The 13,054-nt window shown below is 40.4% G+C and overlaps 1 protein-coding gene across 1 annotated transcript in view; it reads left to right on the forward strand.

Annotated features, from left to right (window-relative positions):
• SLC2A13 (solute carrier family 2 member 13) overlaps positions 1-13,054 on the forward strand; it is a 225,656-nt gene that overhangs the window by 54,449 nt on the left and 158,153 nt on the right. Inside the window, exon 3 of the mRNA XM_053251709.1 lies at positions 6,674-6,882. Within this exon, the coding sequence (XP_053107684.1) occupies positions 6,674-6,882 (209 nt within the window). The remainder of the gene's footprint in view (positions 1-6,673; positions 6,883-13,054) is intronic.

Genomic DNA, 13,054 nt, shown 5'->3' on the forward strand with positions numbered 1-13,054 from the left:
TTATTTTGATGTAGGAAAACCCACGCCCCATATAAGGTTCCTGGATAGGGATGTGAACAAATTGATTTTTTCATTTCAATTTGTACCCGAATTGAAACACCCTGATTTGTTTTGGGTCCGAATCTGACCCCTACCCCAAACACCCCAGATTAGATTTGTACCTGAATTTTCTGAATTGATTTGTATAATAAAGGGTCCCAGGGCCAAAAGAGTGGGGAGTGGGGTAGTGCCCAATGGGTGGAAGCTACCACCTAAATTTCAAAGGAATTGGGCAAAGGGCTGATATTTAAATGATTTTTGAAGTTTACATGTCTTTAAGCTTTTCCCCATAGGGAATAATGGGGATTTCAGCAAGCCCATAACTGCACTTGGGGGGCACCGGGGTGGCCCAGAGCGAATGGTGGTGTAGTGCACATAGGGTGCCAACCAACCTCATACCCACAAGCCCCTCAGAACACCTCAGAACCAACAAAACCCCATACCCCATGGGCTTGTGGGTATGGGGTTGGTTGGCACCTCGTTCCAACCAGAAGAAGAGGGTTCCAGAAGAACCCTCGTTCTTCTCCCCTCTCTCACTGCATTAATAGTTTCCACTGTAGTTGTGTGGGAGGCCTCTGCACCTCAGATATCATCTGTACCGTTTACAGTCAGCTGCATATTTACTGCCTTGCACTGCAGTGCCTCCAGGACCTGTAACATTGTCTGCCTTCGCTTTTCCCCCCACATCAAATCTCTTCCACCACATCAAATTCCACAGTCTCTCCATCTCCTACACTGCGAAGGTGCTTCCTAAGGTTAATTGTTTTTATAGCAATCTGCTGGACAAACACATCTTTTTGGGTGCCATTCCTGTTCATGAATTCATAGCCATTCCTTACACTAAACCATTTTACTGTCCCCTCAACCTTTGTTGTTTTTCTCTTCATGAGGTTAGGAATGAGCATCTGTGTGAGGACTGCAGGTGGCTTGCAGCCATCCCTCTAATCCCTCTTGTGTAGGATCCTTCTCACCTGGACATAGTCTGTCCCAGATATGCAAGGCCAAGTCATCACCAATCACCATAACAACAGGACGATCATCCCAAATTGCAAACTGCCATTCATCCTTCGCAGTCTGAATGGGCAGCTTCACTAAGGGCAGGATGTCTCTGAGTACAAGTTGCAGGGGAGTAACAGCAGGAGAGAGGGCATGCCCTCAACTCCTGCCTGTGGCTTCCAGTGGCATCTGGTGGGCCACTGTGTGAAACAGGATGCTGGACTAGATGGGCCTTGAGCCTGATCCAGCAGGGCTGTTCTTATGTAAGGGCATTCCGTCTGTACATGGGCCCCTTCTGTGTATATTACAGGTGCATTGGCCAATGGGTGGTCCTTAAGAAGGGCCTTGTCCACCACAGAGACATCAGCACCTGAGTCCCTTCGGGCCACAACTGATTGGATATTGACAATTACTGGAACTCTCTTCCCTGGGGAATACTGTCCCCATTAAACTCTAGTGGAATGGGGCTATCTGGAAGGCGATGTACGTAGTTGATATGGGTCACTGCTTAGGGACAGTCCTTTTTAAGGTGCCCCCCTCCGCATATGAAACATTGAAGAGGAAGGTGTTTCTGCAGGGTGGCCTCCAGGTGGGGAAAACTTCTCCCGCTTAGGTGTGGTAGGATGGGCAGAGGTCCCTCAGCCTACCTGGGCCGGGTGTTGGTCCTCCTGATGCATGAAGGATATTGGAGAGAGTCTTGAGGAGATGTTCTGGGTAGACCTGGAACTTAACTTAGCTTCAGCAAACCTTTCGGCCAACTCCTCTGCTTCAGTAGTGGTCTTTGGAGCTCGATTGAACAGTGAATCTGGAAGTTGCCTAAGGAACTGCTTAACTTGTATAAAGATCACCAAGTCCTCTAGGGTCTTCACCTTGGCCCTCTCCATTCACACTTCACTCGCCCTTTGTAACTGATGTGCAAAGGTCTGGTATGTCTCGCTCAACTTTTTCTGGAGGTTATGGAACTTTCTGTGGGCAATCTCAGGGGTAAGCCTCAATCTGGATTTCATTATTTGCCAGAAAAACTTATAGTCTTCCATCTCCTCCACTTTCATTTCAGCAGACACAGCTGGCAATATCCCACTGAGGTGCAGTCTCAGGTAGCACATGTACTGTGCCTCAGGTCTTTTGTAACGAATGACTGTTTTCTCAAAGGGCATTTATGGGACAGACCAAAGCTTTCTCCTCTGCAGTAGATGGCTGTGTTTGTAATTCCCACCCAGTCCTTGGGATTGGTCCTTTTGCTTTGAGTTTTCTGGGCTTTTTTCCTTATTAGGAAAGGCCCACCCTCCCAGCAGTTGCTCTAAGTGAAGCCTAGTCCTCCCTCAAAGCCTTCCCATCACTACATGGTGGAAGGATAAAATGTGCTTGTTGAAGCGTTCACAGAACTAGTGCAGGGGTTCCCAACTTGTGGTCCTCCAGATATTGCTGAACTACAACTCCCATCATCCCCAACCACAATTTATTGTTGGAAACTCCTGTACTAGTGAAAGACTTCTTACTATGTAAACCACAGTGTATTGGAGGTGCATAACATATGGGAAATGTGGTAAATAAGAAAGGCAGAGGATGTAACATATGTGGTCTAGTATAGGTCATTTAAAAGATCTTGAAAATAGCTTGTGCAAAGACATGGGCAAGAGCTTGCACAAATGGGGCAGCTCATTTGTATGTGGGCACATCTTGCTCATATGGTAATACTTCACTTTTGTATAACGTATTTTAAGTGTGCAAAGTGCTTTCTGTGTATTATCATGATGTCATTCCTGTAACAATCCTGCAAGGTAAGTAGAAGTATCCATATATTCCAGCCAGGTAGCTGAAACTGAGAGGCTTGCCTAATGCCACCTAGAATGTTTATGGCAGAGGGAACCAGGGAAGTCCTAAATCACAGCTCAGTCTTAGCTACTATGTGACACCTGCAACCATACACTCTTCCACTAAGACAAAAACAGTCCTTCCATGAGCTGAAGAGTCTTCCTGTTAGTAGAAAGATACCTTTCAGAGCCAAACCAGTATTGCTTCTTAAAATGTGTGGAGTTCTCCTTGTACAGTGAGGTTTTCCTGATCCCTCTTCTCCACTGCAGCTCCCTGTCCCCGCAATCTTCTCTTGAGGGTTGGGAAATCCTAATGGATGGTGTACAATGAGAAGAGCTGGTTGCAGCAGCAGCAGCAGCAGTGAATTGGAGGGTATGGCTGTGCACTAAGTGAAATTTGCAGTTTGGTTTGAATTGGGATCAAATTCAAATTGAACTGCTGGTCTTTGAACCGGTTCGGTCAAACCAATTGGCCAGTCCGTTCTGTTTGACCAAACTGGTTTGGCAGGTTGAGGGGCTATGCTTGTAAAGTGGGATTCCCCTTTACAAGCTAAGGGGTGGGGGAAATCCTTGAAATGTATTCTGAAGGACAGCTTGGGGGGCAGCGAGAGGGTACCTTTAAATGTAGATTAAAGTTCTTACCAGCCTGGCCCCACTCCTCAAAGCCCCCCAGCGCAGCCCAAACATGCAGCTCTCTCTCCAGCAACCCACCTGCATATTGCCGTTGCATGGGCAGGTTGCTGGAGGCAATGCTGTGTGCTTTGGCTGCACCAGGGGGCTTTGAGTAGCAATGGCAGCTGCTGCTGGACCAGTAAGAACATTAATCTACTTTTGAAGGTGCCCTCTTGCCACCCCCTGGCCGCTCTTTAGAAGATTTTTCAAGGATTCCCCCATCCTTTTGCTTGTAAAGGGGAGTCCTCACTGGAGTCCCCTTTATAAGTTTAACCCCTTGATTCCAAACTGATCCACCATGGACTGTGCTTGGTTCGATCACAGACTGGACCGCCACTGGCCCGGTATGCCATTGAACCGGCCAGGGATTGAAGAGTTCATGCTGAACTGAACCCCGCAAACCAGTTTGCACATGCCTAGCTGTGATGATTTGTTGTAGCTCTCACTTTTTTCATTTCCTCTAACAGTGACAGTAAACTGTTGTTGTGGAGAGCTGGATTCAGCCCATGAATTAAAGATAACATTTTTGTTTTTAGATAATGTACAGTGCTGTATGGCAAGAACTGTAGCTAATACAGCCAAGGTACATGTTGATTTCACTGGAGAGCTGTGCATTTTGATTTGTGATATTTAATTCAATAACATTCAAAGTTCAAAAACCCTTCTGTGATATTTAATAATTGACTTAACCCCCAAAGTTTAAATAAATAAATAAATCACTTTTAGCCATTTAAACATTCTCTTAGATTTGTGATCCAAAAAATAATCAAAGGTATTTAAAAAGGTTTCTTTATGAACACATATTTCCTTTGATTCTCTCATACTTGTCAAGTTTGCACCAAATGGAAAGAAACTGTTTACATTCTGAAGAAGATAGTATGTGCATTAGTGATCAGAGCATGGGACCACATGAAAAATTAAAAAGTTTGCCTCAGAGTAGGAATTATTGTATTTTAGAGGAAGGGAAGTTATTGTACTCTTCCTGCCTCTAAACCCTAACCTGCCTCCATTCATAATTTTCAACTTCTAATGTTACCTAAAATGTATTGTACATGGGAAATTCTCTTATAGAATTATGTATGCAAGTACTGTAATGCAAGTAAGATTTCAGTTTTGTATGTGAGTATCCTGTAACCTTAGAACCTGTGTGCTTTCAGCAGCAATATTTCTCTGTGCAATAGCATCAAAGTTCAATCACTGTGGCTCTCTCCTCAGCTGTTTCCTTTGAGGTGGTTGTAGCAATAGTCCAGTTTGGTTTTGGTTCAGTCTCTCTGTGTGGTTTTCAAACAAAAGTGTGGCAAAATGTTCAGGGGTTGCCTGCAGTTACTTCTGGCTGTGGGCAGTGCTTCAATAAAATTTTGGGCCAACTGGACACACTTTGATGTGAACACATGCAAAGGAGCACGTGCTTTCAAATTGTGTGACATTAGCTTAGATTATTTATAGATATAAATAAATTTGAGCTAATTTTATGCTCCTAAAGAGTTAGTTCAGACATCATGCAGAACCTTCATTTGTTTCATGTAATGTAGGTTGCTTTTGTCATCTGAACCCATGCCATAGCACTAAACATGGTTGGTTTATGAACATCTAACCAATATCTGAACCCTAGGTTTGAAATTGGCTTGTGTACCTAAGTTAAGCCTAACCTTAGTTTTGCATTGCATCTGAGCCCACCTTCAGAGTAAACCATAATTCTTGTTGCTTTGAGCCTTCCAAGGGCTCGCAGACTCTAGCTCAGAGCTTCCACAAAACACGGCTGTTCCAGCCTGCAAATATGTCTCACTGGTGCCAGCATAAAATGTCCCCTAGTCTGCCTAGCAACTTCTTACGTGATTTCTCCATTTGCTTGGAGGCTTTACACACAGGGCTTTACCCTGAATCTATACACCAGACAAACTTGCCCCGAAGTCCCTTCGAGGTTCTTGAACCCACTCCACACACAAATTGGGCTCTGTGATGTGAATTCTAGCTTATATCAATGTAGTTCTTGACTTTTTAAATGATGGTTTTAAGCTGCTTTTTCTGAAAATGCCAGAGCAAATAGGGAGAGGCACTGACGTAGAATCATTACCATGATAAGAGGGATGTTCTCTTTAGAAATTGAGATATTGGTCTTTAGGAAGCGCTCTCTCTCTCTCTTCTCTCCCCCCCCCCTCCATTGGCTAGAAGGAAAACACGGAGCATGCCACGTAAACTTGTTTCAAAACAAAATCCGAGAGCAGAGGGGAGGGGCTGATTTCCTCAATGCCGCAAGTGTGATTTGAAGTGGCTTCGCTCAACATTTACCCCACAGCATGAAGCCATGTGCAAATAACTCCCTGGAAAGAAAGTTGCTGACAGGAGACGCCTCTCCTTTTAAATCCTGAGGCTTGTAGCAGAGGGTGTTAAAGTCTGCAATCCCACTACTCGCATCCCACCAGAGCTTAAAGCAGCAGCCCATTGACACAGCAACACCACAGTTGACACAGCCTGCACTGAAATCTTTGTCAATCTTGTGTCTCATATCTTCTTCTTTACTAGCAGAAGCAGTGCTGAAAAGCCCTGGTCTTGTTTGGATTTTTGCCAGCTAGTTCAGGGATGGTGCCTTGTCATTCCCTCATACAAAAGGAGGCTTGCTTTATTTATGTATTCATTCATTTGATTTATATACCACCTTTCCGAAAGTGGCTCAGAGTGGTTTACACCAAAATAAAAAATATATACCAGTTTTTTGGGGGGGCAGTTTAAAAGCAGATTAAAATTAATATTAAAACTATGTAGAAGGGAATGCATCATAGACTTTTATACAGCAGAGGGGGGCACTTTTCAACCATGATTAAAAGAAACAATCTGTGATGGGTGATCGTTTGCACCACTGTAGTCAGTTTATTTCATTAATTTAACTGAGTTCTGTGTTACGTTTGAACCAACCCACTAACTTAAGCAACCCACAAAGAACAAAACTTTGAAATGTTAGCTACAGTGAATACGTGAAGATTTTATGGAATGACTAAGATAGAAATATCAGAATATGAACTCCGTGCTCCTCCATCTGCTTACACAGAGAGAGATGGAGTACATTCAGAAAGTGGTGGTGATCTTTAAGCACTTGCTGTTCTCTGTAAATAAAGTTTTGATAAATCTGCATTAAATAAACTTTCCCCCCCCAGGTATATGTTGGGCCTTTCAGCAATTCCAGCTGTAATACAGTTTCTTGGCTTCCTCTTTCTTCCTGAAAGTCCCCGCTGGCTTATTCAGAAAGGACAGACTCAAAAGGCACGTAGAATTCTCTCTCGGATGCGGGGCAATCAAACAATAGATGAAGAATATGATAGTATCAAAAATAACGTAGAAGAGGAAGAAAAAGAAGTTGGAGCAGGTAGGACTGAATTTTGCTGGCCTTTTTTTGCATGTTTGTTAGCAAAACTAGACTATGACTGTAGCAGCTTTAGAGGTTATTTTTTATACAACTTGAATAATGTACATTTAATATTAAAAGGTGGATGCTTGTTGAAATGCTGATCAGCTCAATCTTTGTAATGTTTACTCAGAAGTAAACCACACTGTGGTTAATGGACCTTATTCCTTGGTAATTCCATAGAATTGCCCATTTTAAAAAATGAAGCTTGGCTTTTATTGATACTTACTTATTATATTTAATATTGATAATTATATTCTATTTTTCTGTCATCGTGGAGTTCAGAGTGTCATATTTGACATTCCAAGCATGGTCCCTCTTGGTAATACAACCTGATAGTTTTCCCCGCAAATGCTTAGAATAGGGACTTCAAATAAATCAGACTTATTGCACCACTTTTGGCTCCATTTTTCATGTACATTGATACCTCTATCCATGTCCCTGAAGACTGGGGTCTGGCAGTTGTAGTCCCAATATATAAGAAGGGGCAAAGGAAAGATCCTGCCAACCATCGCCTGATTAGTTTTTTTTAAACATAATCATTAAACTTTATGCTAAACATCTATTTGGGGAACTCCATGATTGGATGGAAGATAATAAACTGGCTGATGAACAAGCATATTTTGGCCAGGGAGATCTATTATAGATCAGGCGATGATATTCCAACACTTGGTAGAAAAGCATGTATGTGGACTTAAATCCGCACTGCATGCAGTTTTTGTGGACCTTAAGTGTGTATTTGATGCTATCTCCGGAGAGAACAATGGTGGAAATTGATGGCGGATATTGAAATGGTGGATATTGAAAGGAGTCACTTATTATTTATACATAAACTTCAAGTAATACTCAAAAGAGAGTTAGATGTGGCAATCAATTTAACTGACCCAATCCCCACAGCATGTGGAGTCGAGCAGAGAGGTGTGTTTTGCGTCACTACTCAATTTTTATATAAACGCAGTGGTAAATTGTCTAAGCAAAAATTTCATCGACCTAAGTTGGCTGAGAGGCATATTCCTGTGCTTCTTTATGCCGACAATATAGTTATTCTGTCATGGACCACTGTAGGATTAAGAACTCTAAAGTATTTTACCAAGTTTTGTGAAGATGAAAGTCTACTGATCAATTATCAGAAGATGAGTTATGACGTTTGCAAGGAGGGCAAAAGAGAATAGATGGACCATCAATGGCAACAAAATAGATCAGGTTAGATGTTTCAATTATCTAGGAGTAATTTTTCACTTATCTGTTCAGAGAGATGCACAGCTAGACCAAGTGACACAAGTAGCACAGAGGAGTATCATGGCTATCCTGACTTATTATCACTCAAAGGGAGGAGAATATATACCAGCTGCATTGAAGTTATTTGAGGCAAAGGTAATGGCATAACTATTTTATGGTGCGAAGTTGGGCCCTTATTCTAACTTTGCCCCTACAGAGGTGATACAATCAAAATTTCTAAGGTCAATCATGCAAGTGCCTAGATATGTACCTAACATAGCCCTAAAATCGAAAATGGGAATCACAAGGGTGGAGACCCAGATGTGGATCACAATTTTCAACTAGTGGCTGAAAATAATGTTGACCCACTGATCTAGAAGGATAACTTCCAATCATCATGAGAGATACCTGTTAAAGAAAATCTTGCTTCTTATCGTTTCTCACCTGATGTGTTGTGAGCCTTTGGCTATGAACAAGCCAAAAAAACTTTAAACAGTTTGTTTTAGATTTGGAATAGCAGCAGGAGATGAGTATGGCCTCAAAGCAATTCACAGTATAGAAATGTGCATTTAGTGCTAATTGAGCTGATTATTATCAATCTTTGATTGATTGATTGATTGATTGATTAAGTGCCATCAAGTCGGTGTCGACTCTTAGCGATCACATAGATAGATTATCTCCAGGATGATCTGTCTTCAACTTGGCCTTCATTGTCTCTCAGTGGTGCCTTCATTGCTGTCGTAATTGAGTCCATCTACCTTGCTTCTGCTCGTCTTCTTCTCTTTCCTTCAACTTTTCCCAGCATTATGGACTTCTCAATGGAGCTGGATCTTCGCATAATGTGTTCAAAGTCATTTGTGCCTCGAGTGAAAATTCTGGATTGATTTTTTTCTATGATCCATTTGTTTTCCTGTCTGTCAATGGTATCCTCAAAAGTCTTCTCCAGCACCAAAGTTCAAAAGAGTCAATGCTTTTTCTATCTTGCTTCTTCAAAGTCCAGCTTTCTCATCCATAGAGTGTCACAGGAAAAACCATGGTTTGAACGATTCTAATCTTTGTAGGTCTTTAATAATCTTTAGTAATTTCCAAATAATGCAGAGCATTTACTTTGGATCACCTTGATGTCCTGCCTTTGGCGGTCTTAGAGGGCAGGCATCAAAGGATTCCCTGTTTGGAACACTATTGTCTATGCAGTGCAAAGACCATAGAGGATGTAGGCCATGTTATATTATATTGTAACTTTTATAGAGATTTGCGGATCACCTTTATGTTGCCTTTTTTTAAAGGATATGCCAGGTAGAGAATATGAAGTGTACAACCTATTTCTTTTCCTGAATCTTCAGTCTTGGGTTACATATAATGTAGCTAAGTTTGTTTAGCAGCTATGAGTGTTCAACAACTATTGACTGATATATTTGAGTAACTTGTTTGATTATATTAATGTATAGGAATATTTGGTATGGTATTTGCTACTGTTATTAAAGGATTGGTATATTTTTTTCCTGTGTATATAATCATTGGTAAGTGACCGTAATAAAGTCTAATTATTTATATAGCACCACCCATGTACATGGTACTTTTAAAGAATGAAGTGACAAAGTGGCTTACAGTCTAGATAGTATTGCTTTGGCAGTATGGATGTGGCATTTGCTATGAGTGCTGATCATCCTTCATTAGAAATTTTATTGGCACAATAGTGCCAGTGTAGTTAAGATGAGGATTTATTTCAATATTCTTCCATTATAAGCTCTGAACAGCTTATAAAATAAAACGTATGCATCCAATTTCACTGAAGGTTTGCACACACCAACTAGGTGACTAGTCACCACCCCTCCAAATTTGGTTCAAATCTGTTGAAAAATGACTGAGGTATTACAGTTCAAAACTTTTAACTCCTAAAAAGAGGGGTCAAAATGTTGGCAACATTTTTCTGGCACAGATAATGTATATTTTTAATTTTTTTTAATGTTTCTTTACTGTTCTCCAAACTTCAGCTCCATGCTGGAGTGGTCCCTTTTGCTAGTTTGAAAAACATCCAACCAATAGCTTTTTTGAGTAATTATTGTTCAAAATCTCCATAACAGGGGAAAATAACTAATTGACAGATAACTGATTCTGCCCACTGAGAATTCTGAACCTATGTTCGAAGGGGCAATTTCTGGTGAGTGACTTCCTGGTTCTGAACATAGGTGCCTGGTAAGGAGAGTCTATGAGCATTCTGGCACTTGTATATTTAAAAATGCCCCCCTCCCTTTTGTGTTATGCGCTTTCATTTCCTCCTCTGCCCCCTTTATCTGATTCTCAGCAATGGGGGAAAGCAAAGCTTGGAATAAGTTACTAAGAATTGCATTGATTTCATTGGAGCTTACTTGGGAATTAGGACCAGCAGAAATTCAAGGCAAGAATGTGGGCTCTCTGGTTTTCCTTCTTCCCAGCTCCTCAGCAAAGCTTAGAAGAACTTACTGAAGGTGAGAACCCCACTTATTTCTCTGGGAATTACTTCTGAGGAAACATGTATGATTGGGATCAAGAATCCCGTGCTAGGAATTTCCAAAGAAGTGCAACAAGGAAACCCTAAAAACCATTCCTACCCATCAACAATAAATCATCATTCTGATGTAGAATGTGATTGAACATGGAGTTAATAATAATAATCATAGTAATAATACATCAAAGTCAAACTGCCTGTGAATATGGAAATTTCACTTGACCAAGCTTAGGAAATGGAACCTCTATATTCACAGGCAGTTTGGTCATCTTCTAGATCCATGGTCAAATAAGGGATGCAGTCTATACTGGGTTCACTAATATCACTGCAAAATCTGCCCAAAATTCAGAATATTATATTGAAGAAATAATACAGAAATAAAGGTAAATCAATATTTATTTTATAGAAATTAACAAAGCAGTATAAATGTAGCTATTAAAAAATCCTTTCATTAAATATATCCCACATAACCTGTGAACACAATTCTTCTAAATTTGTCATTACAATACATAGTGAGCTGAATCCTCAAAATTACTGCCACATTCAAAGTACTCAAAGTACTGCCACTGTCACTACTTACACATAGAGAGCTGAATCCTTAAATTAGTGCCACATTTATGACTGCGGAGCCACTGTACAATTCTTCCAATTTCTAGTACTGGGGAAAGGCCATCTATGGAAAGGCCTTCCCAACCTGAACCTGTGAGGTTGGCTGGGAAGGTTCCCAGAGAAGTTGGGAAGGCATGTGGGGACATCCGGGAAGTGTACTTCCTCCAAGGTCTATCACAATGGCAGTGGCAGAGTGAGCCTTCAGGTCAAATAAACAGGAAGATTAAGCAGAGCAAAAGGCTTTTACAGCCTTTTTGGTTTTTTAGATTTGTATGGTCTTTCTATCCTAGATATCCTAGAATTCTGTAATATGGGACATTTCTGCAAATTTTAAACTGCAGTTTCTTACTAGGACTCTTGATAAATGGGTGAAACCAACTGAGAACTTGTTTGTTTGTGACTATTCTGAATATAATGTTTTACTAGAGGAATCTGGTTCTTTGATTATATTTATTTTTGTTGTTGTTACATAAGAAGATTTTAAACTACGGAGATGAGGAGCTATGTTTATTGCTTTATTGGTGTGGATACTTCATTTTCCTTCTTCCTTTTAGTTGGATCTAGTTAAAGAACTATCATGTTTTTTGCGAGGGGCATTTATAACTATTTTTATAAGAGGATTTTGAAACACTTATGAAGTCAGTTTATAATTACTGTTTTACTGGAGGATTCGGTTTAACTTTTTTTAATTGTTGGAATTCTGGTTATTGCTTTGTGGCTTAGTCAGAAGGATTCTACTGTTTGGAGGTGAGACAACTTCTGGATTGTGTTTGGTTATTTCTTGTTACATCAATTTATACAGCTTTTGAAGAGTAATTTTATGTGGTAGTTAAGTAGTAAAGAACTGCATCTTAATGTCTTAATCAATCTTTTTTCTTAACTTCGACTATGGTTTGAAGCTTTTTTCAAGTTTAATTGTTTCTTAAAGTAGATGCTTTCATTTCCCCGTGGGAAATCGTTTTGGCCGCGATAAGGTCTAGGAACATAGGAAGCTGCCATATACTGAGTCAGACCGTTGGTCTCTCTAGTTCAGTATTGTTTACCCAGACTGGCAGTGGCTTCTCCAAGGTTGCAGGCAGGAATCTCTCTCAGCCCTATCACGGAGAAGCTAGGGAGGGAACTTGGAACTTCTGCTCTTCCCAGAGCGGATCCATCCCCTGAGGGGAATATCTTCCCCTCATCTGTTTTTCTTTTTTCTTTCTCAAGGTTTTTCCCTTCTTTTAGCTTCTGCCCAAATGGAACATCTGTGGACTGCAATCTTGTTATTATAGTAGGGGATAGGATTGTTGTTAATCTCCCAGTTTGAAGATTTACAATTGCTTTGTGAAGATCTTTGTTTAAACCAAGTACATTTTTTTAAAACCAGAGAGAACAATTGTTTTGATCTTTGGCTTTGGAAGACATTATATGAACATTGCAAGACTTTAACTTTCATAGTTGAACTCTTCCCTGAATATTGTGGTTATCTGAATGGTGGATGCTTGTAATCTTATAAACCATCTATGATTTTATTACTTGCTTGTTCTTGAAGAAAGACGTTTAATTTGTTGGTAATTTTACAATTTGTCTTTGGTTTTATTATGGTCAGGCAATTAATTTAGGGATTACTTTTAGGTTTTACTTTTTAAAAACTTTTTGTATTTGTTTAAGTTTTGTTTTGACTGAGATATAACAAAATCTACTTTTATCTTTTATACATCTGGTTCCTGATGTATAAATGTCTTTTTCATTTCTCTTGATTTTAGGGCATCAGTTTAGAAATAATGGTCATATAACCTAATACAAATTTATGAATTGGAAGGTGGCATTCCCAAGGAT

The sequence above is a fragment of the Hemicordylus capensis genome, chromosome 5, assembly GCF_027244095.1.
Source record: "Hemicordylus capensis ecotype Gifberg chromosome 5, rHemCap1.1.pri, whole genome shotgun sequence".
NCBI lineage: Eukaryota > Metazoa > Chordata > Lepidosauria > Squamata > Cordylidae > Hemicordylus > Hemicordylus capensis.